At 39.4% G+C, this 27873-nt stretch overlaps 2 protein-coding genes across 2 annotated transcripts; both read right to left on the bottom strand.

The window, feature by feature from the left end:
- Positions 1-17671: 17671 nt before the first annotated feature.
- Positions 17672-22014, bottom strand: hyal1 (hyaluronidase 1). The gene is made up of 4 exons (XM_034139492.1): positions 21941-22014; positions 20700-21583; positions 20524-20613; positions 17672-19535 (listed from the first exon to the last, which is right to left on the bottom strand). Exons 2-4 carry the CDS (start codon positions 21579-21581, stop codon positions 19209-19211), a joined length of 1299 nt encoding a protein of 432 aa, XP_033995383.1. The 5' UTR covers positions 21582-21583; positions 21941-22014; the 3' UTR covers positions 17672-19208.
- Positions 22015-22631: 617 nt separating this feature from the next.
- hyal2a (hyaluronidase 2a) lies at positions 22632-27802 on the bottom strand. Its single transcript, XM_034139560.1, has 4 exons — positions 27367-27802; positions 25843-26815; positions 25003-25092; positions 22632-23685 (listed from the first exon to the last, which is right to left on the bottom strand). The coding sequence occupies exons 2-4, from the start codon at positions 26770-26772 to the stop codon at positions 23308-23310; spliced, it is 1398 nt and encodes a 465-aa protein (XP_033995451.1). The 5' UTR covers positions 26773-26815; positions 27367-27802; the 3' UTR covers positions 22632-23307.
- Positions 27803-27873: the final 71 nt, after the last annotated feature.

Genomic DNA, 27873 nt, shown 5'->3' with positions numbered 1-27873 from the left:
GGGCCATAGCCACACCATGAATTACAATGGCCACACTGTATATCCTCCAATGCTGCATTTCATTAGTAGTTCCACCTTCCCCTGAGCCCTTGCTATTATGTAACAGCAAACATTGCACAGAGGCCACTTAGAGAGCAGAGGAAAAGAGAGTGGGGTGTTTAAATGAAACGCACATGCCCTTGTACTTTTAGCCCAAACTATCCTCATAAACTTAATGCCATACTGCTTTTTAATAATCATTTCAATAAGGCGAAGGCGTCTTCTGTGGATAATTGCAAGATGTCGGCACTTTGTAATTAGCGGCATCAATTTCTGATTTAGAATATTCTGTTTGTGATCTCTCTTATGATAACCATAATGCTACTGGTTAATCGTATCTTGCAAAACATACATTTTTCCATGCGTGGATAGGTACTGTTATTAATTAAGAAATCACTCAAGCTGAAAAGTACAAGTAAACAAGTAATTGTAATCAACCGCAACAACTTATATGGCATTTCTCACTCAATTTTTTATAATTTTAAAGTAATGACATCTGCTAACTAGGCCAGTGAATGTTTACAAATCTAAGCCTTAAAACTGAAACAATAGTGGATTAATTTAAATACAATTGTATTTGTTATTTTCTTTTCTTTTTCAATTTATAAATCTTATTTTCCTTTAATGGTAAGCAACCAGAGTTTCACATGTATTACTGCCATCTAACTATGGGTTCATTCTCTTGCACCACATTATTAACTGCAGTGCATTGTGGGAGTTAGCACTGGGCATTACCGTAAATTCATATTCCCAACATGTAAGCAAAAGTTGCTTATTTACACATCCAGAAGTCACAAAACATTAGCATTTATTTGTAATGAAATCAGCCATCTGATGAAAGTAAGTCCAATATTAAACCAACTTCATCCTTTTATCAGTATGTTTCTCTCTGTTGGGTGTCTGTTTTATATATGATGCAAAGCAAATAACATACAGTTGTTTTCAAGAAATATTATACTGAAAACAGCTACCTGCAGCAGAAAAGATGTTGATGAGAGCTGTGACAGTGAACCAACACAGTAAGGTTGATGAGCTCCGTCAGCATAAAGGACCATAGTGCGTTAATATTGTGAACCTTTTTACTACATTTTGAGGACAGTGGTGTTATGCGCCTCTTCACTGATTACCTTCTTCTTCTATACTATTGGATAAGCTAACTGAACCGACACACAAATGTAATACAAAAGTCTGCCACAACGGTTCCTTGACTTGTGTTAGTAAACTTGACTGCATCATGACCTTAAACCTCGTCAATGACTGTTGTTCTAGGCACGTCGTTACGTTCTGGGGAATCAAAAAAGATGGCACGTTGTCGTCCAGCTCGGGAAGTGATATACTTGATAGATATCCACGCATTTCACGCTGTCACTTGGTCACTAATGGACCAATAAACAGGATGATGGGAAGAGATGTAAGAGGGCCAAGGAAATGTATTTTTCTCTCTCTCCTGGGAACATGGTCGACTGTCTTCACGCCTCGCTTCAAATCCATACTCCCATTACGGATGATAAGGCTTATGTTTCCCATTAAAGTCTCTTGAGCAATGACCCATAATAGCAAATGTGTATCTTAAGCTGTAGTTAATATCTCCATATAATATTAGCAGTAGCGATATTAGATAAAACTATTATTGCTAAAGAGTGTATAACAATGGATGATAGCCATAGCATTAATACTGAAGTCCACTTGTCACGTATTGATTCACGGTGGAAACCATCTACCATTCAATGAGGTTTGACCACGCTGAGGTGTGGGCCTTTGTGTTTGTGTATTGTGTGTGAGTGATGCAGCAAATTGTCCATTTGCAGTATATCCGATGGGCTCAGGGATGTCATTAGTCACAGCGTGCTCGTTCTCATTAAATGGCCCAGTCGCCATGGCAGCCCCACAAAGGCCAACCCCTCCTCCTCCAGCGCATGGAGAGTGACAGGCCAATTAGAGCGGGGCGCTGTGACACGCAGTCTGCTGTGATTACAGCTCTGAGGGGAGAGGAGCCAGGCAAGGGACACCATGCACCGGCAAGGTCTCAACAAGATCCATCTCCAAACAAACGCAATGAGCCGGGGCCCTGGAGGTCATGTCGTCTGTGAGAGCGCCACATCCTCTTCCCTCCATTGCATGTGGCACCTGCCATCAAGAGCAGTTGGCTGCGATACCAATAGAGAGAGCAGTATAGACTACACCACCCAGAGGGCTTTGGGCACACGTCAGCCGCCAACAGGTTGCTTGTGCCACATTATACTATGTTGGAGATCTTCATCACATACAACAGACCGCTGCCCAATTATCCTTTGAAGTGAGCTTCTTTTGGAGAAAGCATGTGACGATTTTGACACAGCAGGAAAGTGAAGGATGTGTTATTTTAATCGTGGCATTAAATACAACTGGAAGGGCACTTGAAGAGCGCAGACCTCCACTAAGGCCATGCACTATTTTGCAGTGAAATGTTCCAAAATGTAAAGGGTAATGCCTAGTCCCATGCTACACCCTTTTTATTGTACACCTACTGTGAAACTATAGCTGAGTATCTACAATGGCATCCATAGATTTTCACCAAGGCCAATCTTTCGATGGTCATGAGTTGAGGAGTCGTTCTTCGGACTTGAATGTGTTTATGACCGTTAAGCTGTAATGTGGATTATTATTTCATTGCTCACAGTCTAAACAACCCTATTAACAGCAGGCTTAGAGTTAATTATAACTACTCCTGAAAGAGGTCAAAGGGGTCAGCATAATCAGTTGGCAAATATTCATGAACTAATCATTACTAAATGTTTCAATAAGATCTCCCAGTCTATCTTCTAGAAACTAATCATTATCTACTAGTCCTCCATTAGGAGTTATTAGGAAAGTTATTAAGGATTAATCAATTTACCAAGTTGTTTATTACTCCTTTCTTAATTAACTAATCATTACGTAATCATCAGCTTCTCTCATTATCACATGATCAAGGTTTGGTGAAGAAGACAGGGGGATCTTTTCACAATCAGCCATTTATTGATAGTCTCTGAGTGACTGTGTTCAAGAGTGAGGGATGCTAACCCTCCTTTGACTGCAGACAGTTTGAAACTGAGAAAAAAAACTGGAGAATGTTCATCAAATTACCAAAGCACTACTTTATCACAAATCTTGTTATGGCATTGGTTAACATGAAACTTCCTCGTAGGCTGGATCGTTACATCCTTATCTAACTGGAACTGAATAATAAAGACCAGGAGAAGTTTGAAAAACCACAGATATCAAAAATATATTTGTGTGATTTCTACGTAGCTATCTAGCTAGAAAGTCCCTATTTTTAAGGGTCAATATATATAGATGTTGGTTTTCCTTCAGTTTTCTTTTTGGATACAAGGAGATACAGTCAAAAGAGGGGCTATCTACTGTAGTAAGCTAGCTACCAGATCAAAATATGCATACCGAAACCCCAGTTTCTTTTGACTAATGTCACCAAAACAGTCACTAAAGAAATGATTGGCTTTATCTAACTTGTGTTATCTACTTGACTATCATTTGCCTCTGTCTCACCCTCACTCGATGAGTTGCTGTGAAGTGTGGTAAAAGTTGTACCACTGTCACCCCACAAACTCAACTGACTCCACTGTTCTTCCCCCCTCTTCATCTCCATTTCTGTATTAAGCTTTTCCTGTAATCCTGCTCCTCTTTAAGGATTCCTTCTTTAATATTCTAATAAATATTCTTTCTTCATGTATAATGTTTTATAACGGTGGGATTACATTCCATAAATACTACCTAAAAGAGGTCACTCTAGTGGTCAATTTCAAAAAGCTATCAGTAGTGTTGACTGTCAGGCTGTACATCCAGGCAACCACTGGAAATAATCCAACCCTGTTTTGTACGAAGTGACTTCACTAAAAAATCTAGGCTTGCTAGCTAGGTAGCTAGGTAGCTAGGATACATTTTTCATATCTGTGTTTTACCAACTTGTTTAAAATCATATTTGATCCCAGGTGGTTTTTCTAATATCTTCAGGCACTACCAGTGCCAAAACATGCATGTTTCATGTTATCTTTAACAATAACAAAATCGCTCGACGATATAAAAATATAGATATATCTGGGATGCTGTCATGTTTCACGTGTGTATGGAGAGAAAGAGCTTCTGAGTTTAGCTGCTGAAGGCTATGTCTGCAGCGAGAAAATAGTTAAATGCCACTTAAAGCTTTTCTGTGAGCCACAATAGAGAAAATAGAAAAAAGGGAGAAGAAAAGAACATTCTGTGGGCAGATCGAGCAATTGGCCTCTCTCACTGCACATCTTTTGTGTTTCTGGGAGAATGGTTCACTGCCTTTTGACAATAAAAACCATGGTGAAAAAAAACACATAATTTTCTTCAGGCAATGCTGTCTTTCATTGCTAGCTGCTACATGAACAGCTTTACAAAAAGCTGGAAATACGCATTTTGGTGGCAGTTTTGTGTGAATTGCATTTCTACTCGTACATAAACATACTGATTTTTTTTTCTCTCAGCCCAAGGAGGCGGAGACGACATGATAAAAAGGCTGCGACAGAGTAATGCTTTAATTGCTGGCAAGAGGGAAAAGGAAGCAAATGCTTTGATTTTGTTTTACAATATTTATCTTGTTGTCAAACAGAATTACAACGAAACACAAGGTTATAACTACGCTGTATGCATCCGTACAGCAAGTTTTTTCACGGGAGGATTATCCCAAAATGATTTATTTAGCTACAAGTAAGCAATGTGTGATTTCCATGAGTTTTCATGAATGGATAGAACTTGGATAACCTTCTCTGCTGGCTTTTTTTAAGACTGCAGAAACATGTTTGAACTGATATTCTTTTACTTTTCCCATGAAAGTAACTATTTCTCCAAGAAAGGGTATTACATTTTTTGAATATCTTTACAAAGCAAAAAAAATGCTGCCCTGAATATCACAGCCCTTTGAGATTGTTGAACATCTGATTCTACATATGCTACTATAAGCCTATACTCTTCAGTTAGAGGATTTTCTACATGATTTTCTACACACAGTACAGAGTGTATTTTCTAAAGTATTATATTTCCTTATGGTCGGACAGATATGTATTCTTTTCTGGAGATATGACAAGACACATGGTTACAGTATTTCATAATAAAAGATATCTGAATAAGGCCTCCATGTTGCAATCTCAACCTGACAGAGAATCAGATCTGCAGACAGAAACAATTGTACAGTTTAAAGGTTCTGTAAACAACTTTCAGAACATTTGTATAGCAGCACACAACTACTGTATTTGCTATGTGTATATATTGTGAACCAAAAGGCTGCAACTAACTATTCATGTAATAGTGCAGGTCTCCCTTGAAAAAGAGATCGTTGATCTCAATGGGATTTTTCACCTGGTTAAATAAAGGCTACAAACAAACCGATTATTCTGCCAATCATCTTCTAGAAATAAACAAAAAACTATTGGTCTATAAAAAGCCTGAAAATACTAAAAAGGTTCCTCTGAGGTTAACGCTGTTAGCTCTGTCAGCACTGCCATGTTTGTCACTGTAAAGGTTGTAAGCACCATTAGTCACTACTCAGCCTTCTTCATGTTGAAAGCATGTAGAGGAAATCCCTGACTGCCACTTCATTTTCTCCTTCAACACATAACAGGCTCACTACTTAGTGCACTGGCACTGCACTGGCACTGCACTGTGCACCGGGCAGAAATGGTGAGCTGTGGAAACATCCAATATGAATTCTATCCTCCAAATATAACACCACTGCATACAGATATACCAGAACACCTACAATTTGTTCAGCTTTCCAATAATATGCAAGACCTCATTCGTTATGTTTGGAAACTTAGACAAAGAACATCGCTCTCTTTTATCTCTATCCTTTGATCTTTTGCTCTCCCTGAGGATAAAAAACTGAAATTCAACATGACAAGGTGAGCTAAAGGAGAAGAAGCTCAAAGTGACTTGAGAGGAAAAACTCTAGGAAAATGAACTACAGAGTTACACAAGCAAGGAGTGAGTTGCAAAAAATGTCTTGAAGTGGCAGTGGAGTGAGGGAGTCTTGGCTTTGAAAATGAAAGTAAAAGTGTAAAGAGAGAGAGAGAAGGAGACAAAGAGAAAGAGGACAGTGGTTGAAGGGTTAAGGGCGAAGTTGGAGTCTATGTGACAGTATCAAAGCCACAGGAGCAGCAGAGAAAAGCTGTTAACGGGAGCTCACCGTGCCTTAATCGATTGTGAACTGTGCTGCAGAGCACAGCCAATCACAAGAGCTCCTGGAGACTTCTCTGGGTTAGAGCACTTACACGCTGTCTGCCGCCCGATCAGGGAGACGACACAGGGAGAGGAGAGTGAAAGAGACAGAAAGAGAAAGAGGAAAAAAACAAAGAGATGAGGAGAGAGGCGGTTGTTAGTCCGCGAGAGGGAAAAGTGGGACTTCCAGATTATGGTTTCGCTTTTTCATCTTGGTGACCTTGAAAGTCCTTGTTAAGGGTTGCTGTTTTAATATGCATCAAGTGTCCTTTTTTGGCTCCATTTCACTGTCTTATATCTCTCTCCCTGATTACTTTAGGGCTGTCATCCTTTAACTATACATGGGACTTTTTCTTGATCACAATATGTTGTTTGCAGGACCTTTAAAGCATGGCATCAGAAGGAGATATTAACATTAAACAGCCCATGTCATTTCATAAGGTGTGAATGGACAGATATTTTTATCATAAAACTTCTGGAAACTGTTGCTCTTGCAGAAAATATATTTAAAAAAGTGAACAGCCCCTCAAATAAGACTTGGATACGTCGTTAAAATATTTTTCTCTGTTGAAAAATAAGTGAAATTGTAAATAGATGCAGCCAAACAGCATTTATAACATTGTTCTGTCATATTAAATTATGTGTTTGATCTAACTGTCCTTTATAGTTTGGGTCTTGACACAGTAACTGCCTCGCTCGTTGGAACAACTCACAAAGCATCTACTAAACTCAGATATGACTCGAGACAGAAGTAACTGACTAAACTTGTAAGGTCTCTTTGTGACGACTCGAGGACTAATTCAAACTTTCCAAAACTCTTTATTTTGTATATAAATTAAATTTGTGACAAGTAAAAGTTACTTCAATTTGTGTTGTTGGCTGATGACACACATTTTTTTAGTTCAGGGGATGATTTAAATATTTTGGCAGAAAGTATTGCAAATGAAATGGTCCAACTTAAAAAAAGGTTTGATGTAAATAAGTTATATTTAACTTGAACAAAACAAGAGAAAGTGTCTGAATCTAGATTTTGGGGAGTTATAATGGATGATAAATTAACATGGAAATCACATGTGAAAAATAAAATATCCAAAAATATGTTTGTGTTGAACAAAGTCAATGCACATGTTGTATTGTTCATTGATTTTTCCATATGTACATTGCTGTGGGGCAACATCTGTATCTACACGACAAAAAAAAGCAGTGAATATTTTTTTTTCTCTTTTGAATTCCCTGCTCCTTTCCATGATGGGCTTAAAAACTGTGTACAAGTGTTCATGTTTTGTTTAATAATAATTGCCATGAGTGAAATAAACTAATACATACATTCATGTACAGCTGTGAGTCTTTAGTCTAAATAACATTATGCTTGCTGTAATGGATATTTGTTAATTAGTGTTGTAACAGCTCAGAACGACTCAGTAGATTAAATCTCTGTTCATGTTTGGGTGTTACAGTGAGATCCGTACAGCAGCATGTCTGATGCCTCGACTTTGAGCCTAAATTGTTCCAATTATTCAAAACTATGGTATGCACAAATGAAACTTTTAATGTGTATGTTGTCAAATTAATTTACTGACGATTAATGTTTTATTTAAACTATTTTTCTGTAAAGCAGGTTAATGAAGTATACCAAGTAAATATAGTTTGAATTATTGCTGAGTTTTGAAGCACTAAAAATACCTGGAGGCATTTCACTGGAATTTAAAAGTCTGGAAAATAAATTGGGTCCAATCTACTGTAACTTTCCAATCTTAATAAATACATTTGGAAATCCTTTATGGAAAAAATGGGAACAGAAACGTCTCTTCTCTTTGTTCTTTTTACAAGCATTATCATTGTATTTGATCTGCTTGAGTGAAAAAATTATGTATTAATGGAAATAATGTAATTCTAGTTAAATATATATAAGAACTGAGGCTGGACCAATGAAATTGTAACTTCACAGTCACGATCAGAAAAAAAACAATATATATATTACTTATAAATTGTTTATCTTACTCTAGAACAGATCTTTAGGTAAATAAAGCCGTGTATCAAAAGCATAGCATCCTCATTATAAATGGTTTTACTGAATAGGTTTGTCATTCTTTATTACAATGGTTGATGATGTTATTTAAAGCTTTTAAATAATTCATTTTTAATCAAAGACCTTGTGTATTTACATAATCATTTGATTGAATAAAGTCACTGTCCACTCTAAACTAACAAGTTAAAGTTGTCATCTTTTTTAAATATGATTTTTGTGAAAAACCCATTGAGTTATCTAACTTTTCTAAGGCAACATTTGACTGTAAATCTGAACAAATCTTTACAGTCACTGACATCCTTGACTTGCCAGTAGTACTATACTTCCTCTGTCCCCATATGGAGATCATTATCCTCTACATTCTACTTATGGCTTCATTTTAATTTAGCGCACTGTGGGGTGCCAGTTTTTAATAAATGAGATAAACTAGTTTTCTCATTTTCCACAATCCCCATTTTAGGCTGTTTTCTTCATCACGCATAAAGTATTCATCCATCCTCAGTGGAAATATTGTCTTGATTTAAAATGTCTGCTTTGTCCTACCTGCTGCTTCATACTAAAGGGATAGTTCGCAGGCAGTTTGCATTTGTTTTGATTTAGTAGCCCTTCAGAGGTAAATGATGAAACAGTAACAGGTTGAACCAAACAGTTTTGAAGTACAAGCAGAGTGCTGGTCAAGGGCAAACAGTCAATAACCAGAGCCGCCCCTTGCCCCTTTAAATGTCAGTTGTCTTGGAAACAGGTGCAGAAATCGAGCATTTTGGATGGTGGCTGAGCAACCGGGGAGCCACCGTTTTGCAACGCCCAAGAACAACAGCGTGCCGAGAGAATGTTGCCCCGTGGAGCCACGCTGCTCCACTGAAGCACTGAAAGATGCAATTCAAGCCAACTGGGGGGTGGGAGACCGTGAAAAGCAGCAGAGACCACCTGATGTTATAATCCTCATCTTTAGTGTAATTCATGAAAAGGATGTGTGGAAATCACAACACATGCAGGAGAAAACTGTTTCAAAATAACAGTTCTTGAAATGGACATTTCACACATGTTTCTGTTGTGAAATGTTCCTGCAGTTAAAACCAATTCCTTTAAATTCAAGCATGAATGAATACCAAAGGGCAATATTTCATGTTGAATTCTTTGGCACCAGTTCCTGAATCTGAAATTATGGAATACTGTTAGCCACAGCCTTTCACTCGTTTGTATTTTTAGAGATCACATCTAGCCCCACTCATCACACTCCAATTTCGTTCCCCTACAAGAGGCACACCACTCACTGGAGGTAAAATACAGACTTATGAACTCGCTCAGAATTACTGAACTAATGAAGATTCTGTCTCAAGGTGAAACATTATTCACTACTGCCCCCTGCTGTGAGCATACATATTAACCTGAGCCCTTATATATCAAATGCTGACATTTCTAACAGAGGTGGATATCCTTTCAGTGGAACTAATGTAACTTCACTTCGATAGATGAAAAAGTACGAAAGCAGCTAATCTGAACACAAAGGTAAAATGTGGCCAGTGACGGCCTGTATCAGATATTACGCTCTCCCCTCAACATTAAACACTGTGACTTGCAAGTTTACATTACATTAGATCCACCTAGGATTGATTCACTACAATATGTTAATGTTAGGCTTTCTTTGTTTTGTGTGAGATCTCTGACCACAACAGTTTACAAATATAAATGATGTTGCTTGTATACATTTGGACTGAAACGAGGTATATGAAATATATAATATAAGACTACTTGCAGGTAGTTGCTGAACATACAGCTGATGACTTGGGTTTCCTTTTAATTAGGATATGAACAAGCTGCTTGGAAAATTCAATCACATCTTTGTAACTACACTAGAGACTTACCCCCCGCCCTTCACCCCATCATTTACAACTGAAAAAAAAAACATGAAGTCCATTATTTTTCATGGATCTAAAAGGACATTTTACAAAAGCGTGCAGGAGAACAGAGCTCAAATGGAGGACAAGAAGATTCCAAGTATACACCTACAAATGAATTAGCAACTGGTCATCTACAGTCAATCACTACTCTTAAGAGACAAGTATTTCATAACAACCAATCAGAACCATTCCATACATCGGATTTTCAGAAGGTTACAGAGGAAATGGCTACAGACTCCAAACACCTCTCTGAGCTGGCGCTGCTTGACCTTAAACAACACCACGATCACGCTACAATCATTAATAATGATTAGGTAAGCATAAGGTCATATCATTCGTCACATTAAAGGAGCCCTATTGTGCTTTCTGGGGTCTTCCCTTTACTTTAGCATTTTATATATGTTTTTGTGTATGTAAATGGTCTGCAAAGGCTAAAATCCCAAAGTTTCTCTCCAACACACTCCCCCCCCCCCCCCCCCCCCCCCCCTGATACGCCTCCATTGGACTCCTTTGTTTACTCTCATAACATAGTGACATCACTATGTAACACTTGTGCTTCTATTGGCCAGCCCTTGAACACATTGTATGGTACAGGCTAAGGGGCGGGACATCTCTAAGCGGTTGACCAATCACAACAGATCCAGTCAGTCAACCAATAAAAGCAGACTGATAAAGCACTTATTGAAAATGAAAGCATGTAAACATGTCACAATAAGGGCACAAGATACACATATGACCCGGGAGATGTGCATAATAGGGCCCCTTTAATATGTAATTCTGTTTTTTCTGGGGTTTTTTATAATCAGAACTGTAAACTATCTTTAAAAGAGCAATTTCAAAGGCTGGAGTTGTTTGAAAGTATCCTCTCCATCGTTCAGAGGAAGTATCAAACAAGGTGGCAAATTGTTTATTGTAGAGCAAAAGAGCAATGTGCAATACATGGAAATGCTCTTAAGCACTTAAATTCTTTCAGATTCTTTTTGAAGGCTGCCGTCTTGTCAATGTCAAATGTGTTTATGTTTAATGTGTTTTCAGGATGTTTTTGTGAATATCTTTTTTATGTGAAGTTAGAGAATGTGCCACTGTGCCCAGGACAAATTACCCCACTGGGACAATAAGGTTTATCTATTGTAGCGCTCATGTGTCAAACAGTTTTAATGTCAGCTAGATGTACTCAAGGTTTTATGTTGTGTTTTCACTTGATGTACTTGTCATTGTTTATGTATTGGGTTTCAACATGGCGTGGCTCTGGGGACAGTTGATCAGACGGTTGGTCAGTCGATGAGTAGATCAATCACTTTTGTCCAAACTAAAGAATTCCTATGACTTTTGGAAAGATAGCTTTAGGAGAGCATTTCAATCAAAGCAGTTCTTAAGTACCTTCTGTTGACTCGTGTTATTGTATGGTTTCACGTATCTTATTATATTTAATTCTGTGTGTGTTCTGTGTATTACCTGGCTGCAAGACAAATTCTCCCTTGAGAACAATAAAGTTGAAAAGGAAGTCACAATGATGAAAAGAACAAGAGTGTAAATACATTATTTTGTAATACTGAGTAAAATGTTCCCCTTCTTTATTCTACCTTTAATCGTTAAAATAGAAGGAAGCATCCCGGCAGCTGCCTTTTTTACTGCAACATTGTTTATGTAATGCAGATTTTCAATTTGTCTATCCAAGCTGACATCAAGGGCAGCCTCTGATCGTTGTGGTTTAAACAAGGAGCAGGCATTGTCAGTTTCATAACTCATGACCTGTAGTGACAGATACACATGTCAGCACTTCTGCAAACACGTCTACTTCAAATACCACAACCATCTTTTTCCCACACATCCTCTGTCAAATCCTACTCTCCTACTATGTTAGTTCATTAATAGAGCAGCGGAGAAGTGTTACAAATGATTTGGTCATCCTATTTTCATAGTCAACTTAGTATTTGCTACATGTCAACATCTTATACATTCAAATGACTCTTTCAAATGTATACATTTATCATTAGAGGATATGTGACAGTTCGTGACAAACCTACATATTATCTGAATAATTTAGCTAAACTGGTACTACTCACTACGTGAATTGAGTAACTTGAGTGCTCATTCAAGTGAGTAGTTACATTTCGACTTCAACTAAATTACTCTAAGAATGTGTATACAGGCTTTGTTCATGAATTATGAATAATACTCTATTATCTGTTAACCATAAGATAAGATAAGATAGTACTTTATTGATCCCAATTTGGGAAATGTTTGCGTTGCAGCAGCATAAAAGACATGGCATTGTACAATAAAAATTCAAAGACTATAAATAAACAAGAAAGTAGAAAATATACACGTTGAATTTAACAACCATGTGAGAAAGAGAAACAGTTCAATTGATGAAGCTCAACTAATAAGCTGTTTTGCAGGTGAACTATCTAAATTATTATTTATATGTATTTTTGCATTACACTCCTATTAAATATCTCCACATCCCCTCCTCTCCTCTCCTAACGAGAGTCACCCAGCTCCTATTCTCCAGCCACCGCTGATTAATTGAGGGCAGAGAGATGCAGATATGGCGGGACAGATGAGATCCTTGAAACTTTGCGACGTGCCGTATATTGCTGGTGTTGCTGAACTGTGGAGGCAAGATAGCCGGTGGGCATGACTTGGATGGGGACCTTTCAAATCCAATCGCATCGCGTTTGGTCCTCCGCCCCGGCCCCGCCATATCAGAGCAGATAATGTGCTCCAGTAAAGGTTACGACTCACAATGACATTTGTGTTGAGACCCAGCAATCCTTGAATCCTGGGGACTAATCTTGAATTCATGAGTGCATGCTATTGTGTGTGTTTCTGTGTGTGTGTGTTTGTGCATGGGCTCCATAGGCTACTGTAGTTGTTTATAATAACAATTGGTAAATCAAAATAGAAGGAACAGACAGTCGATTAAGATAGTGAAATAGGAGTCATGAATCCCATTAAATCCCACTCTGCCTTTATGTATTTTAGTATCAGAGACCACAGCAGTTTCCGGAGGCAGGAAATGACTGTTGCACCACTTTGTTGACCTTATTCATTCATATAATAATATAAGGACGTGAAGTCATCTATGAAAATAACTTCTGGCTTATTGCAGAGACTGTTTTTCACTTCTAGAAATGTCGGAACCAAGCATAGTTTATTTTTTTAAATGCACGCCATGTTGAGTATTTAGGGGTGGAATAAGAATCATGATAAGAATCGCTTCAGTACGTTAGAAATCTAATCATGGTTTTTGAGCTGAATTTTTTCTTCCACTCTCACAGAAATACTCCAAAAACCCTTCTTTGAGCATGTGTGTGTGCTATATGCCAACGCTGGTAACATTGTTTTAGCTGTAGTCCCTAAATGATGCTGACAAGATTTTCCTGTTGACTTTTTGAATGCCAGTTTTACAAAATAAAGCAATATATGGCCAAAAGGAGGTGGACACCCTAACACTAAAGACATAGGGCACCAATATGTTATAGTATTACCCAATTATGCATTTACACAGCAGCCAGATACGCTGTCTAATGCTAAATATTGACCGTTAAATTAAAGCGTTATTAACCTCAACAACAAAATAAAAACCCATTCTCTAAAATGTGTTGTGCTATCAAGACTTCTATTCTACAATCCAACATGGGGACTGGCTTTATTGCTGCTTTGTGTATAAAACCCCTCTTTCCCATTTCCAAAAACACTCGGTCCAACGCTCTTAACATTCAAACTTTGTCCACAAAACAAATTATCGTTATTAGTATTCTGCATTATATTAAATCTGCTATCCAATCAGCATTTTTCCCACTGAGGTGACCAGTGTGAGACTCCTTAGTGCCACTGCACTCTCCACTCTCATAACAAAAGCATTTTCTTCTGAGATCCACTTCATTACCCAGACTAATATGGAGCAAAATGTTTATTCAAATGAGCCAAGATCAAATCCTTTCAAATGAATGAGAAAAAACGCTGAAATGGATTATGCTTGCAGAAAGAAAAAAATATCACATTTGAATTAATTACAAACTGAAAGACTGCCTGGGTTGGGAAAACGCTTATTCTCTTTCCACTTGCATAGTTAGTTTCTGATTACCTTGCATTATTTACCCTCATCATCCGTCACCGACCAACGCCATCAATATCTGTCCATGAAACAGGAGAATAATTACATTTGATGATGATCAACATGACAGTGACAAGCATTGTGAGCAACTGATTGGCCGTTGTTTCAAGGAGAAAGCACACAGCCAGCGTATGATTGGCCGCTACCAGATGAAAGATTTTCTATTAGCGATTGATTGGGCAGTGTAATTTTCCACCTGAATGGCTCCTAGGGCACACAGTTATTGTGTGGCGTTGGCAGGAGCCACCTTTGTATCACAAGTGTGTGAATGGGTGTTTCCTTTTGCTCTAAAGCTCTGATGGGGTCTTGCAGGGCGGGTGGGGTTGGGGTTGAGCGCAGTGCTGCTCGTCTCAGGAGAAGTCACATGGGACAGTCTGTCAGGTCACCTCTCATCAGGAGGCATACAGCAGAGGAAGCAAATCCTCAACAGCGATAACACACACTACGCTTCACACACACGGAAACTAAAAGACACAGTGATCTGTTCTTTCTGCACATCCCTATAAATTCATTTATGTGCAAATACATTGATCACCTGGTCAGCGACTCCTATAGGATGTGGTCTGACTGCAGCTGGTGGTGATCCTACCAGTCGGTGCAGAAATGTCAGAGCTCCATCTCTCTAAGAAATAGGACACTGTGACCTCTCTCACTCTGCCTTTCATTTCATGTCTCTGATTCCCTGCTCTGATTTCATTTACGTACATGGAGATGTGATAAAAAGTGATTCAAGGACCCCTCTCCATCGGTTTTTATAGCCTACTCACTCACAATCAGTAGCTGTAAGTGTGAAGTAGTGGCATGTAATTCCAGCTCATAAAAAAAGGTGTGGTTTACCATCTGCCAAATGCATATAAATGCAAAAGCCCTAGCTCGAAACAAAGAAATTCTGGCTATCTGTTCTGATTTAAAAAATGTCTTTCCAGTGTTTATGACTTAAGAACAGGTAGGCAAAAAAACACTTTTGCCTGGATAATCTTTCTAAGAACCTTGTTTTTTTTCATCGGTTAAACAGGGGTGAAAACATTTTCAGGAATATTTCATATTTACTTTTTTACACCCGTCAAAAAAACTTTTTAAACTGTGAGAACATGATAACGTTTTGTTTTTATAAATAAAGAACTATGAAAGATAGTTATTTTTTTGCAAGGTAAATCCTTATAGAGTGGCGAAGTCCCTCCCCTTCCGGTGGACCTCCATGGGACCTTATTTCGGAAAAATTATGTATTGAAGTCAATGGAGAGAGAAAGATTATCTTTCGATCCCGTTTGAATTGTGCCACGAATTACACATATGATGTTTGTCAATTTAAAAGATAATTTTGCAAGTCAAAAAAAAAAAAATGTGTCGTAAAACTGTGAAGTAACACATTTGTTTGTGTGAAACGCTCAATGAACTACATCTCTGGTCAACAACACACGTCACCAAGATGGCCGTCACTACTGTCTTGTCAACAAAACGATTGACTATCCTCTCTATCACCACAATGAAACACGTCCTGAAGAAAGTCATGCAAAGCTGCCTGCCTGCCTTCCTTTGATTCTCTCTGAACTGCCTGGTCGTTTTAATGTTTAATGTCAACCATTTGTGCAGATAGCATGAAGTAGAGAAGATCGCTAGCGTTAGCGTTAGCATTTCTCCCCCGGGCTTAAATTGTGTATTATAGAATGATCACACCGGTGACAGTACTCTTCAAAGGGTTCACGAAATATGACTACTACTCTTACTGTTTAACATTTTGGGTTACTTAATGTTACTTCATGTTAAGGCTAATAAAAATGACAAGGCTGTAATGCTAACTAACGTGCTAGCTACTAGCTAGCTTGATCCAGACACTCTGGTCCTTTCATCAGACGGGAAGCGAAAGAACGAGTAAGACCCATTGCTGGTATAATAACAACCTGGTACTAAGCACACAGGCATCTTGTTAAAGTTATCTTATCTTAGCCAGCGCCATATAGATAGATTATATCTATATGGCACTGATCTTAGCTATCTCTTAGTGGAGGAAAACAATTGTGACATCACTTACTCTGGGATTTGTAGTCTTTCTACTTACGTATTTTTCCTAGTCTTATATTTCAACAGTTTTACGACAAACTGTGACTTTTTTGACATGGAAATTATTTTTTAAGATTGACAAACATCATATGTGTAATTCATGGCACAATTCAAACGGGATCGAAAGATACGTTTTCTCTCTCCATTGACTTCAATACATTATTTTTCCGAAATAAGGTCCCATGGGGCGGAAGTAGATGGGCGTGACTTCGCCACTCTATAGAAACCATTTTTAACCTGTTCTTAAGTCGTCAACATAGGAGTGAAGACAATAGATCAGACCTGAGAAAATGGATCACCAGATTTGTTTTCCCTCACTTGCCTTTCAGAGGTTCCATCATTTCCATCACAGGAATAGTTTAACCTTTTTGGATAGGGAAAGAACGCAGTGAGCGCACCCTCCTACCAACCCTAATGTGTAATGTTCACAAAGTCTTACATCCTTTTTGTTGTACTTTTAAATGTACTAAAACCAGTAGGGACTGTCAGAGGCCACTGCTCCCAACCAAGACATAGTCCATACTGATTTGGGTACAGTTAGGGAACAACTACAGTCATAGTTGGAACAAATATTTACAGGAAACAGGAAACAACCAGCGTGAGAGTTTTCTATGCGCTAAGCTAAGCTAAGCTAACCACGTGCTGGTTGTAGCTTCACATTTAGTGCAGACATACCGCCATTGATCTTCGTGTCTAACTCTAAGCAATCAAGCAAATAGTTGTACATCAAACTATTCATATATAAGTCTGATCAAAGCACACCACTGTGTCTTTGGTGACATGTACGCACATAAATCATGTAAACAAGTGCGCATCAGATCTTTAAGAAACCTGATCAGAGAGTCGACTCCTCTGAAGGACAAAGACATGGAGCGTGACAAAACAGTTATTAAACCGAGTGCGAGCGAGACGATCTCTAGACCGAGCAGCAGGGAAAGGGGAGACGTGACCATGGAGGGGTGACAGAGCGAGACGCCAAAATGAAGAAATGCAGAGATGAGAGGATAGAGAAATAGAGGGCCTGCCAGACCTGACAGAGGGTGGAGGGGAAAGAAGACCACTCGAACCAGATAAACAGATCCGACTGGCGCTGCTCATGTAGTCATTTATGACACTGAAAGGCAATTTCAAAGTTTGTGGGATCATTTGATAAATGCTGCTCGTAATGTGTGAAATTCACCGTGTCAAATTATTTTTGCAAGTTTTTCTTTTAAATGTGAAATACTGGTCCAAAGTTTTAAATATGACATTGCATAATGAATGGAATGTAATATTGTAAACAACATCTTTAATAAACCCAAGCCTATTAAACAACAACACAGCATTATTATAATTCTGTCTCTCTATTTGGACAGAGGGAGTGGATTTAAGGCTGCCAAGGTGAACATAATAATAATCACAAATAGATTGACAAGCAGCACAAACGTCAATCAGAAGGAGAGCCTTGTTGTGTTTCCTTCTGCCATTATCAAGAAATTACAGGTAAATATAGGCTGGACATTACATTCTGTCTGTGGCTTATGAAACGCAAATTGTTTTTCTCTAGAAACTGCACAATCAATGCCAAAGACTTAAATTATGTTTTAAAAGAACACAGGCTGAAAACCTATCTCCAGCTTAAAAAAGAGCATCCATCTTCCCTATAATCCAGCCAGTGATGATAAAGCAGGAAGCAGGAAACAGCAGGACCTTGTGGGAGTCTGTTCTTCCAGCCTGTCGGCCCCTCGGGGGACAGAGGGGGAAAATCGCAATCAACAACACCAGTTTGGAGCAGCGGTGGCTATCAGATAAGACAACATTGTACAGCCACTCGTAAATCAATCAAGGTCACCTTGTGCCCTCTCTGCTTCTCTGTCAGAGTTTAACCCTTCATGGACGCTGCGGCGGCTGCAGAGTTGGAGCATATAGTCAGAAGAAGCGGATCTACTGAGTCAATTATTTTTTTTCCCCTACACTGATTTGACTCTCCTTGTGATTACTAACACCCAGAGCTCTGACCTTGATGTCTCATGCATCTCTGCCAGTTAGCTGTCCCACAGCGCCACCTGCTGGTTGGAAACATTCACACAAATATTTAATATGAAAGCCACAGCATCAAACTTATTGTAGGCAAGTTGTTTTACTCAAGTAAGTCCCATCATAAGGTTATTTCAATACATATGCATACAAGCCAATAAGCAAAAGTTCAAAAGTATCATCAGTCAAATGTACTTAAAGTATCAAGAGAAAAAATCCTTATAATCCAGAAAGTCCCATCATATATGGTGCTGTTAATTTGTAAGCAGCTTTTAAATGTGTTCATGCAATCAGTAATCTCTTGCAATAAATCATATTTCCCTTGGTTGATACATTTGTATTAATTGATGAATCATTTTAAAGCCCTAATCTTTAAAGCAACTAAAAGCTTCCACTGAAAAAAACAATGATTAAAATGTACAACATTTCCCACTGGAATGTATTGCAGTAAGAGTATAAAGTAGCATGTGGTACTACATAATATTAATATGTCTCCTTCTTCACTGCATCCATAATTCCATTCTCAGGTTTTGTGCACTGGATGGTTCCGGTTTTCCACATCACCCAAGATCCTGCTTGTACAAATCGTTTAAAGTCAGATGTGTAAACGGTTTTCTAGCGACGAACACTGCACATAAATCATTTTGTGCAGTGAGGCTCAAACATCCAAGTGATGAAAATCAAGGGAAATGTAAAAAAGGTAAATTGTAAAAGAAAATGAGGCCATTCTACCCATGGAGTGGTTCATTTTGACACGTTTTAAAGACTTGAATGCCATTTATGATACCAATACAGTCCTTGAAACTCCGTTAAGGAAAGTCTGTTATCCTTGCTTTCGTTTGGAGCAGCTCTCCCCGCCCCATCCAGGGTAGCACTTGCACCGAAACTCAGACTTCATGAATTTGACCTCGTGTTTTTTCATCTGTCCTAAAACTCTGTAGTTCTGCCGTCCCCGTGGTCTCTTCTCATACACCACCTTCCACACGGCAGGGTCCAGGTGGAGGTAGGCCCTTGATTCTGAGTTCCTCCTCTGGCATCTTCCCTGAGAGGAGCACATGGTCCGGCTGCAGAGAGTGGCAGCCGCCGTGACGTTCACCAGGTAAGGACCCAGAGTCTGGTCCATGTACAATTTGACAGCCTCACAAGTAGCCTAAAAGGAGGAAAGAAATAAGAGAGACATACATAAAGCATTCACACATCTTAACACATTAGTATTGATTTCAAAAAGAGAGAACTTCAACACATATGAGCCTCTGCTCATAAAAGAGCATCACATTTAAAACAGGTCACATTTCACAGTATGTTTGGGAAATTCTATTAAACTAGATATTTGTTAAGAGGTGTATGAATGAGTAGTGAGGGTTAGATCAGTTTAGTTTTTAGGGTGTTTGGTTATTGTTTGGTGTTTTTAACTTGGAAATGTTTCTGTTTTAACATGAACTCTCTCAAATATATAGATGTGTCAGTAATATATCATGTAAATATTACAGTAAATTAAACTCTACTCTGAAGCTTTGGATTATTTCCTATGATTGCAATAGTGCTTTTAAACTGTTTGTGAATAAAAATAATTGAACTTATTTGAAGGTGTTCAGTATAAGTGCCCATGATGGGATTTGCTGACAGTAAATGAGATATCAAATAATACTAGATGTTATTTTAGTATAACACTTTCTAAGACATTAGCTAAAGGACCAAAACGTTACAACACAATAAAATAAGCTTTAATTTAAATATGTATTTATTTTATCCTCTGAGAAAGGAGCTAATGATAAAGATCACTGAAAGCATCAAGATATTTTTTTAATTGTCTAAGCAAGAACGCACACTATCAAAGTTAAAACATGTCGTACAGCTATTTTCCAGATTTGTCTTTATGATTTCCTTTGGCTATCTTGCCTTCATCATGATGTTTGAGGTTATTTCTGGTTTTGAAACCATTAGTCACTGACTTTTAAAATAACCATAGACACTAAGTAAACAAAACAAAATCACCATTGTCTATCGCGCAGTAAATACAAAACACTTTTGAGTGCTCATGATCAATGTAAGATTTACATGACAAATATGAATGACCATAAACACAAAACATGTACCCAGACATACTGTGTGAATGGTTACCGTGTGAGTCACTGTACCTGAGACTTGGAGAAGGTATGGTCGCCCCACAGCACCACCCCTGCAGATCCTAAAGCAGCGCTCTCTCCGACGGTGTAGACCAGATGTTCCTGCAGTAAGGAAAAAGCATGCAGAACAGTCAGAACCAAATCACGACAATCCCACAATGAGTTTAATTAAAACATCTGCCACTTGCCCGAGAGAGGAAATCTAACGTGTATGTGTAGACGATGCGAGCGTAGGGGAACACAGGTGGTGTTGATGGAGCTCTCATGGCCTCCAGGATGCGGTGGTGGGTGTAGAGGAGCACTTCTCTGCTCAGGTCTCGCAGCTGCAGGCTGAGGTAGATGTCGGGGTAAAGAGCGGAGGAGACGTTCCACAGCCACATCAGATGGTCGTTCCTCTTCAGCTCCACAGGGGGACACTCGCCTGTGTAGTTCCTGCTTCTGTCGCTGTAGTAGTTGTAGCAGTTGGGGAAACCATAAAAGCCCCACAGCCCATTTGGTCTCTCCTGCTGCCCCAGCTTTAACGTTTCCTCCATGAACTTCCTCCCACTTTCCTCAAACTCCCCCCGGGCTGCGGTCTCTATCTCTGCAGGACTCCAGTCTGGATGTCTGGACTTCACTAGTGCTCTTGAGCCCGCCCAGTACACCTGCTTACTCTCCCAGTTTCTCTCCCAAACTGGTCTCCAGCTCTCCCAGTCCACCACAGCCAGGCCCTGGAAATCCCTGTCAGGGATCCAGGCGTGGATATCTTCAGAGGCCACCCTGAGGTGTTCGTCCAGACTGGCGTTCTGCGGTACCCCGCCATTGATAGCCTCTGCTTTGCCATTGTACCTGGGATACAGACCAAGCTTTTCGGAGTAAAATATTGTAATGTTTCCACCTATAAATGTCTGGTTCTGGTTCTGGACAATGCTGAACGTGCCCAAATCGAGGTCAATGCCATATTGTGAGAGACAGCTGGCAGTAGGGGCGTTCCACACCGTGAGGAAAGGCACTTCTGTGGCAAACTGCAGCCCTGACACTAGGCTGATCAGATTTAAGAAAAGCAACACCTCCTGATGAAAGGAACTCATCCCTGCAAAGAAGGAAGAGACAGCACTGTTTAGATCACTCCACTGTGTTGTAATACTGTGATATTGCGAAATTGTTATCTTCATACTTTTTGGTTGTGGTTGGGCGTATGTTGGGAGATAACTAGAGTCTCAAGCATCAACATTTTAAGCAAATTCGAATTTTCATTTACTTTTTTAGTTTTCGACCAAACTTTGTCAACTTTGTGTTTTTTCTCTGTCTAATGCTAATCCTGTTCTACTTCCCAGAAAACCTCAAATGTTGTTGTGGTGTAGCTAAAGTTGACAAAAGTAACCGACCATAATGTTATGTAGTGGAGGAAAAGAAAGGATTTAGGACATAATGACAAACAGACACTTACCTATCTCACAACTGGAAAAGGTTTTTTTGGTTAGTACTTTGTGGTCTGGAAGAGCAGGGAACAGCAACCAGAAGTCTCATGATCTGAATGCATGAAAAGGGGAAGGAGCAAAGCAGAAGTGCCTCTAGGAACCAGAAACAACCAATCAGAAGTGTGCAAAGAATCTCAAACAGCCAATCACCAGAGACATGCAGATCATTTAAAGGAGCAGATTTAAAGTCACAGGCAAGTTAAAACGTCCTATTCTGCCTTTCATAAAGTATTTTTGTTTTAGTAAAATCTAAGTGACTATTATTTTTAATAAACAGTTTACTAAAGAGATTTGACCTCGAAGGGCAATTAAGTTTGACTTCAAATGGATTTCAAGCAAGCCATAATGAACTTGTTACCCTGCACATTTAATATATGCCTTGCACAGCTCTTAAAACTAGTAAAAATAACTCTTGGTTTAACGGCACCCTGCAATTACATGGGGAGGGGGTATGAGGCAGCAGCCTGCAAATGAGTCCCTCCCTGAGGACTCGCTGGCTTTGCCTCCCCTCAGTGGACAGTGATGACATGTCTCCCCCCTGGAGCCTCACTTTTATTGGCTACAAACAGCAGAAGCACTCCTGCATTATCGGAAATCAAATCTTCTGTTTACTCTGCCCTTCTTATTGTGTCCTGTAAATCTTGAAAGAAATTCAAAATAGGCCATAACAAATACATTTATTTTCTTAGACAAAAGTCAAATTTTTAGAAAACATCACAAAGAAAGAAGCGGTCATGTACGTGAAATTGTAGAACATATAAATTGTCGGAGATTTTCTTTTTACATTGTGCTTCTAGCTGCTAAAATACAAAAATACTGTTTTAGGATAAAACTAGTAGTCATGTTTTGGACACTATACTTCGTTCATATAAAGAAAAACTCATATAGAACACCTAAACATACATTCAAATAAATAATAACACTGTAGTTGCCACCATAAAAAAGATCAGATGTCAGAGAAAAATCATGTTTAAAAAAGATAAGGCACTTTGAATGCATATTGTGTATTACCAGATTTAAGTGCATAAATTCCACTTTCACCACATTTCTTCTGACATACATCAACTAATTCATCACATTTCCACCTAAAACATGACATTTGACACTTTGAAACAGTAACCAAGAGGAAACTGAGAGCGAAATGTAAGTACATTTCATGCAAGGTCTCCATTGTTTAAAAACTGATTTAAAATTCTTTCCACAGTGTTTTCACAAAATTTCACTTTGTCATCCAAATTTTACAGCAACTGAAAAAAGATTTTAAAAAAATGACAATTTTTCCTCTCTAGATTCCCACCTTCTCAAATGCAACCATGTCTACAGTTTGTTTGGTGTATTAACAGAGGAGCTGAGAGATAATCAGTAAGATGGCACATTGCAGAGCTGACGCCATCATTTGAGACGCCGTCCCTCTTTGGTGTAGAGGGTCTATCTGATCGCAGCCCTCCCCCTGATAGCCGCTGAAGCACTGGCACTGAAACTGGGTTTGTAAAGTGGTCTTTTCCAAGCTGCCCTTCAGACTGCCGCTCTTTGTGGCGCTAGCATCGCTGACGGGGTCCAGATGCAAGTAAACATCGCTGTCTGGATTTTTGCGCAGGCAGCGGCCGTGAGAACCACACAAGGTCTGGCTGCATAGCTCTGCTGCCGTGGAGACGTTGAGGAGGTATTGACCCAGCGGACCCCGGAGATAGGCATCCAGGTCAGAGCAGCTGTTCTGAAGAAGAAAAAGAAAGAAAAAAAACATCCATCACTCACTGAGGCCACGTCTGCACTGCTGACCTTTAACACCAAACCTGCCTGGTTTTCTACATTCATCACGGAGTGTGACGGGATCCTTTGTGACTTTTAAAGGTATGTTAACAGCTTTCAGTGTAACATTTATTAGTGGTAAAAGTGTTCTTTACTTATGTGGAGTAGGTCATAACACTGTGTACACATACTCTGTTACAACTACTATTTACTCCATTCTAAATTGTACTTAGGTTAAAGTGCATGAGCATAATCGTCAAAATATATCTAAGTATCAAAAGTAACATTTCTCACTGTGCAAAATTGTTGTATTATGCCCATAAAAAGAAACAATAAGATGAGTGTTGATGATTGATGGATGTTCAATTAATCATAATATTTCTAGAAAGTAAAATACTTGAGTAATCCTTTATAAATAGAAATATTGTTATGAGGTACTTAGGGCCATCGAGTTTCCCTTTTTTGTGAGCTACACATCTTATCTATTAAATGTGTAACTGCTGCACATGGTTCAGGACAAACTGCCTTAGAAGTGATCAAAAAGATTGCCTTCTAGAATAAAAAAGAGCCTGAATCTAAACAGAACATATCAATTAAATAAAACTTGATTTGATTTGATTTGCATGGCACCTGATCACAACCAGCGTAGGATGTGCTAATTTGACCAAAATAGAGGCCAACAAGGAAAAAACACACAATGCAATTTCACTGTATAAAAAGAAAAATATGCAGTTCATATTCTATGTATTACTTATACACCATACAAAAATGTAAGATGGATGAAAAATATATAAATGAATATCAAAAGATGTGTGTGTGTGACCCTGGTGAATTGCTGCTGTAAAACAAAACATGCATTTGTCATCATTTAAGTATAATAAAGACATTTTTCTCCAATGAATGCCTGTTTGTCTTCAGATTTTTAACAAGTGTGTCACCATTCACTGTGGATCATTCTGATCTTCTTTTTAAAGACTATGAATCGGCCATGTTCATTTCCTCTTTTTCGTCAGTATGACTGTGAGATATGCACTGTTCATAGCTAATTTTAAGTTTTGCAGCATAAATGTGACTTTAAAGAAAAGATAACTATCTCCTGTGTTGCCTGCCTATCTTCAGACGTCCATGTGACCGCCTTTGAACTGAAGCCTGAGGAATAAATGTTATCTATCAACTGACTGCACATATGACTTATCAACTTACCAGATGACCGTGTTTATGGTCAGTGTTGTAAGTAGTGTCTGAGTGATTCATGATTTATGATTAGCACATGGACACTTACTTTGCTGCTTGCATACGCTGCATCTCCCCACATGATGATTCCAGCTGCTCCCAAAGCCACGCTCTCCCCAATGGTGGAGACGAGGTCAGTCTGTAAAAGATGATACAGCATTTCAAACGCCTATCAAATTCAACCTTTTACTTTTCTAAGACTACAGGCCAAGCACAAGAAAAATACTAATGTGCAGTATCAGTATAACAGGGTCAAAATGTTAGTGGGCCATGAGCTACTGTGTGTGACTGAGAAGTGCAGCAGCAGCACTTATCTGTTCATTCTTCCATAAGGAAACGGTCTATAGGGTGTAAGCGAGATTTTCAACTTGACCAACACCCATCCTGCCCACTCCACATAAATGAGAGGTATTGGGGAGTCTGTCAGCTACCAGAACAGGAAAGGACTGGTGCTGCCGATAAGGAAAAGCAGAGCTAAAGCTCCATTGAGCACGCACTGATCAGAGAGAGAGAGCTGTGACTGGGAGTTAATCTCAGAGCAGGAAAACTCCATATCCTAAATGTGCATTATCATACATGACTGAGCCAGCTCAGCAAAACATTAGAAAGGTTATCTTAAGGAGACTCAATATGCATTTTTTTAGCTATACTCTAAAAACGGTAATAACCTGTTTATCAAGGCACAGTGCCAATTTAATAACTGATCATTTCACTTCACAAAAATCTTCACACCACTGAGCCTCGGTTGGCTTTTTAGTCAGTGAGTTGCGTTTTTTCTGTGTTTAATGTGTTGATTTGGAGATTTCAAACTTCACCAGAAGGGTAAGAAAAGTTTCAGAAAGACAAACAGAAATCAAGAGTGTTAGAGTTTCTAGAGTTAGAGCTTCACCTCTGTCAGCTGCTCCAGGGAGTTGCTGTATGTGGGCTGGGTGTACACAAAGACAGGACGTGCCAACCCATCACCCGATGATGCCAAACGCATCCCCTCCTTTATACGGTTCCGGACAAACTTCCGTCCGGAGTCCGAGGAACGCAGCACAGGGGCCATGTAGATGGAGGGGAAGAGGGCGGTGCTCTCAGTCCACAACCACTTCAGCTGCTCGTTGCGGGCCACCTCCACGTCAGGACAGCGGCCCGTGTAGTTCTCCAGAGTGCGCCTGTAGTCGTGATTGTAGCAGTCAGGGAACAGGTAGAACCCCCACAGCTGGTTGGGCCTCAGGCTCTTGGCGTGCCTCAGGGTTTCCAGCATGAACTTCCTGGCAGACATCTCAAATTCCTGCTGGGCCACTTTGCTCACCTGTTCTGGAGGCCATGTTGGGTTCTTCTGACGCACCAACTCACGAGAATGTCTGCGGTAAACATCTTTTGTTTCCCAGTTACGTATCCAGAGTGGGCGCCAGGCCTCCCAATCAATAACTGCCAGGCCCTTGGCCCCAGGTTCCCGTATATACTTCTGCACTCCCTCAGGCATCTTCTCCAGGTGCTGAGTGAGACTGGCCACCTGCGGCAGCCCCCCATTCACCGCTGTTTCATCTGATTTGAAGTATGGGTACGAGCCCAAGCGATCTTCATAGAAGATGGTGAGGTTCTGCCGAACAAAGCCCTCATTGGGTGAGGCCACGATTTGGAATTTATCCAACTGAAAGTGTATACCATGCCTCGGGCCACAGTCCTCAGTCGGGGCATTCCAAGCGAGGAGCAAAGGCTTTTTAGAATACAGTGGCCATCTCGTGGGCTTCAGTCCCAAAGCACAAAGGCAGTCCCATAGCAGCACAGTCAGAAGCAGCACTTTCCAGTCAGACAAAGTCCAGTACAACATGTCTTCAGATGGGAATTGACAGATAGGACTGTCGCTTTCTGCTCTACAAATCACAGAGGAGAAAGATGTTTAGTTGTTATTATTATTATTGTTATTATTTAAATCAGTGGCAGTCCTCAGTACATTCCTTTATTAGGTTAGTAATTCAAAAGGTTATATAAAGCATTTTTTTTATAGGACTGTTTAAAATTTAGAGCCAGAAATTATAATGAACCGGCAAAAAGTCACAGAAGGAATTACATTTTGTTTACTTCTCTAATAAATGCAACAATTCCCTGCTTATTAATGTATAGTTATCAGTTGGCTAATGCTTATAAATTAAAAACCTGAAAGTACAGTGATGTTTTACTGTTATTGTGCATCATAGTATAATAAATGCTATTAAAAAAACAAAGCCAAAATAAATAATGATAAAAAAATCAAAATAATGTCCCATAGTTTTTTGTGCAGATTCCTAAAGTCTCCCAAAAAGTTATTATTCTGTAGTGAACATCAACTAGCTTAAATTATGTTGGCATTTTGAGCATTTTCTAAGCAATGAATGACGTGAAGTCAACAACAAAGTAAAGTCTCACTGCAGCGGGACACACTTACCTTTACAGGCAGGCTGAGGAAGCATTCCCAAAAAAACAGAAGCCTGCTACTTCAAGCCGCTACTTTTCTATGTTGTAGGAAAAGTTATTTTGCATTGCTTTTGAGGAATAAAAAGACGACGGGGTGAAGTTACAACAGCACGCGTTGCTGGTCGGTGTCCCACAACTTGTGCTGGTCGGTAAAGTGAAGTTGCCCCCTGCGATGTTGTCAGTTGCTACTCTGCGAGCAAAACCACTTTTAGGATGTACCATTCATGTCGCAAAAAGGGGGCGAAATGCAAAACCAAACCGGACATCCCAACAACTCCGTCCGCGTGTCTCATGCAGCGACGTGTTTCTTTACCACAAGCCTACACATACATTTAGGGATGAGATTAGTGACCGTAGGATGTAGTTTGATGGCGATTTTAAAGATATTTCCTGTATCCGAGAATGAATTAGTCCAAGAAGTTAGCCTCCTCCGCCGTGAAACAGATACACTGAGCAATGTCAAGACTCTGAGGTCGCA

This window comes from Trematomus bernacchii, unplaced genomic scaffold, assembly GCF_902827165.1.
Source record: "Trematomus bernacchii unplaced genomic scaffold, fTreBer1.1, whole genome shotgun sequence".
Lineage (NCBI taxonomy): Eukaryota > Metazoa > Chordata > Actinopteri > Perciformes > Nototheniidae > Trematomus > Trematomus bernacchii.
This window is presented reverse-complemented; position numbering and strand designations above follow the sequence as displayed.

Coding starts and splice junctions, on each gene's coding strand:
- hyal1 (XM_034139492.1), bottom strand. CDS start 21,581: ATGAGTTCCTTTCATCAGGAGGTGTTGCTTTTCTTAAATCTGATCAGC. Junction 20,614..20,699: donor CGTTAGATTTCCTCTCTCGG/GCAAGTGGCAGA, acceptor TCCTTACTGCAG/GAACATCTGGTCTACACCGT. Junction 19,536..20,523: donor ATACCTTCTCCAAGTCTCAG/GTACAGTGACTC, acceptor TCCTCCTTTTAG/GCTACTTGTGAGGCTGTCAA.
- hyal2a (XM_034139560.1), bottom strand. CDS start 26,772: ATGTTGTACTGGACTTTGTCTGACTGGAAAGTGCTGCTTCTGACTGTG. Junction 25,093..25,842: donor CCCTGGAGCAGCTGACAGAG/GTGAAGCTCTAA, acceptor CATCTTTTACAG/ACTGACCTCGTCTCCACCAT. Junction 23,686..25,002: donor CAGCGTATGCAAGCAGCAAA/GTAAGTGTCCAT, acceptor TTTCTTCTTCAG/AACAGCTGCTCTGACCTGGA.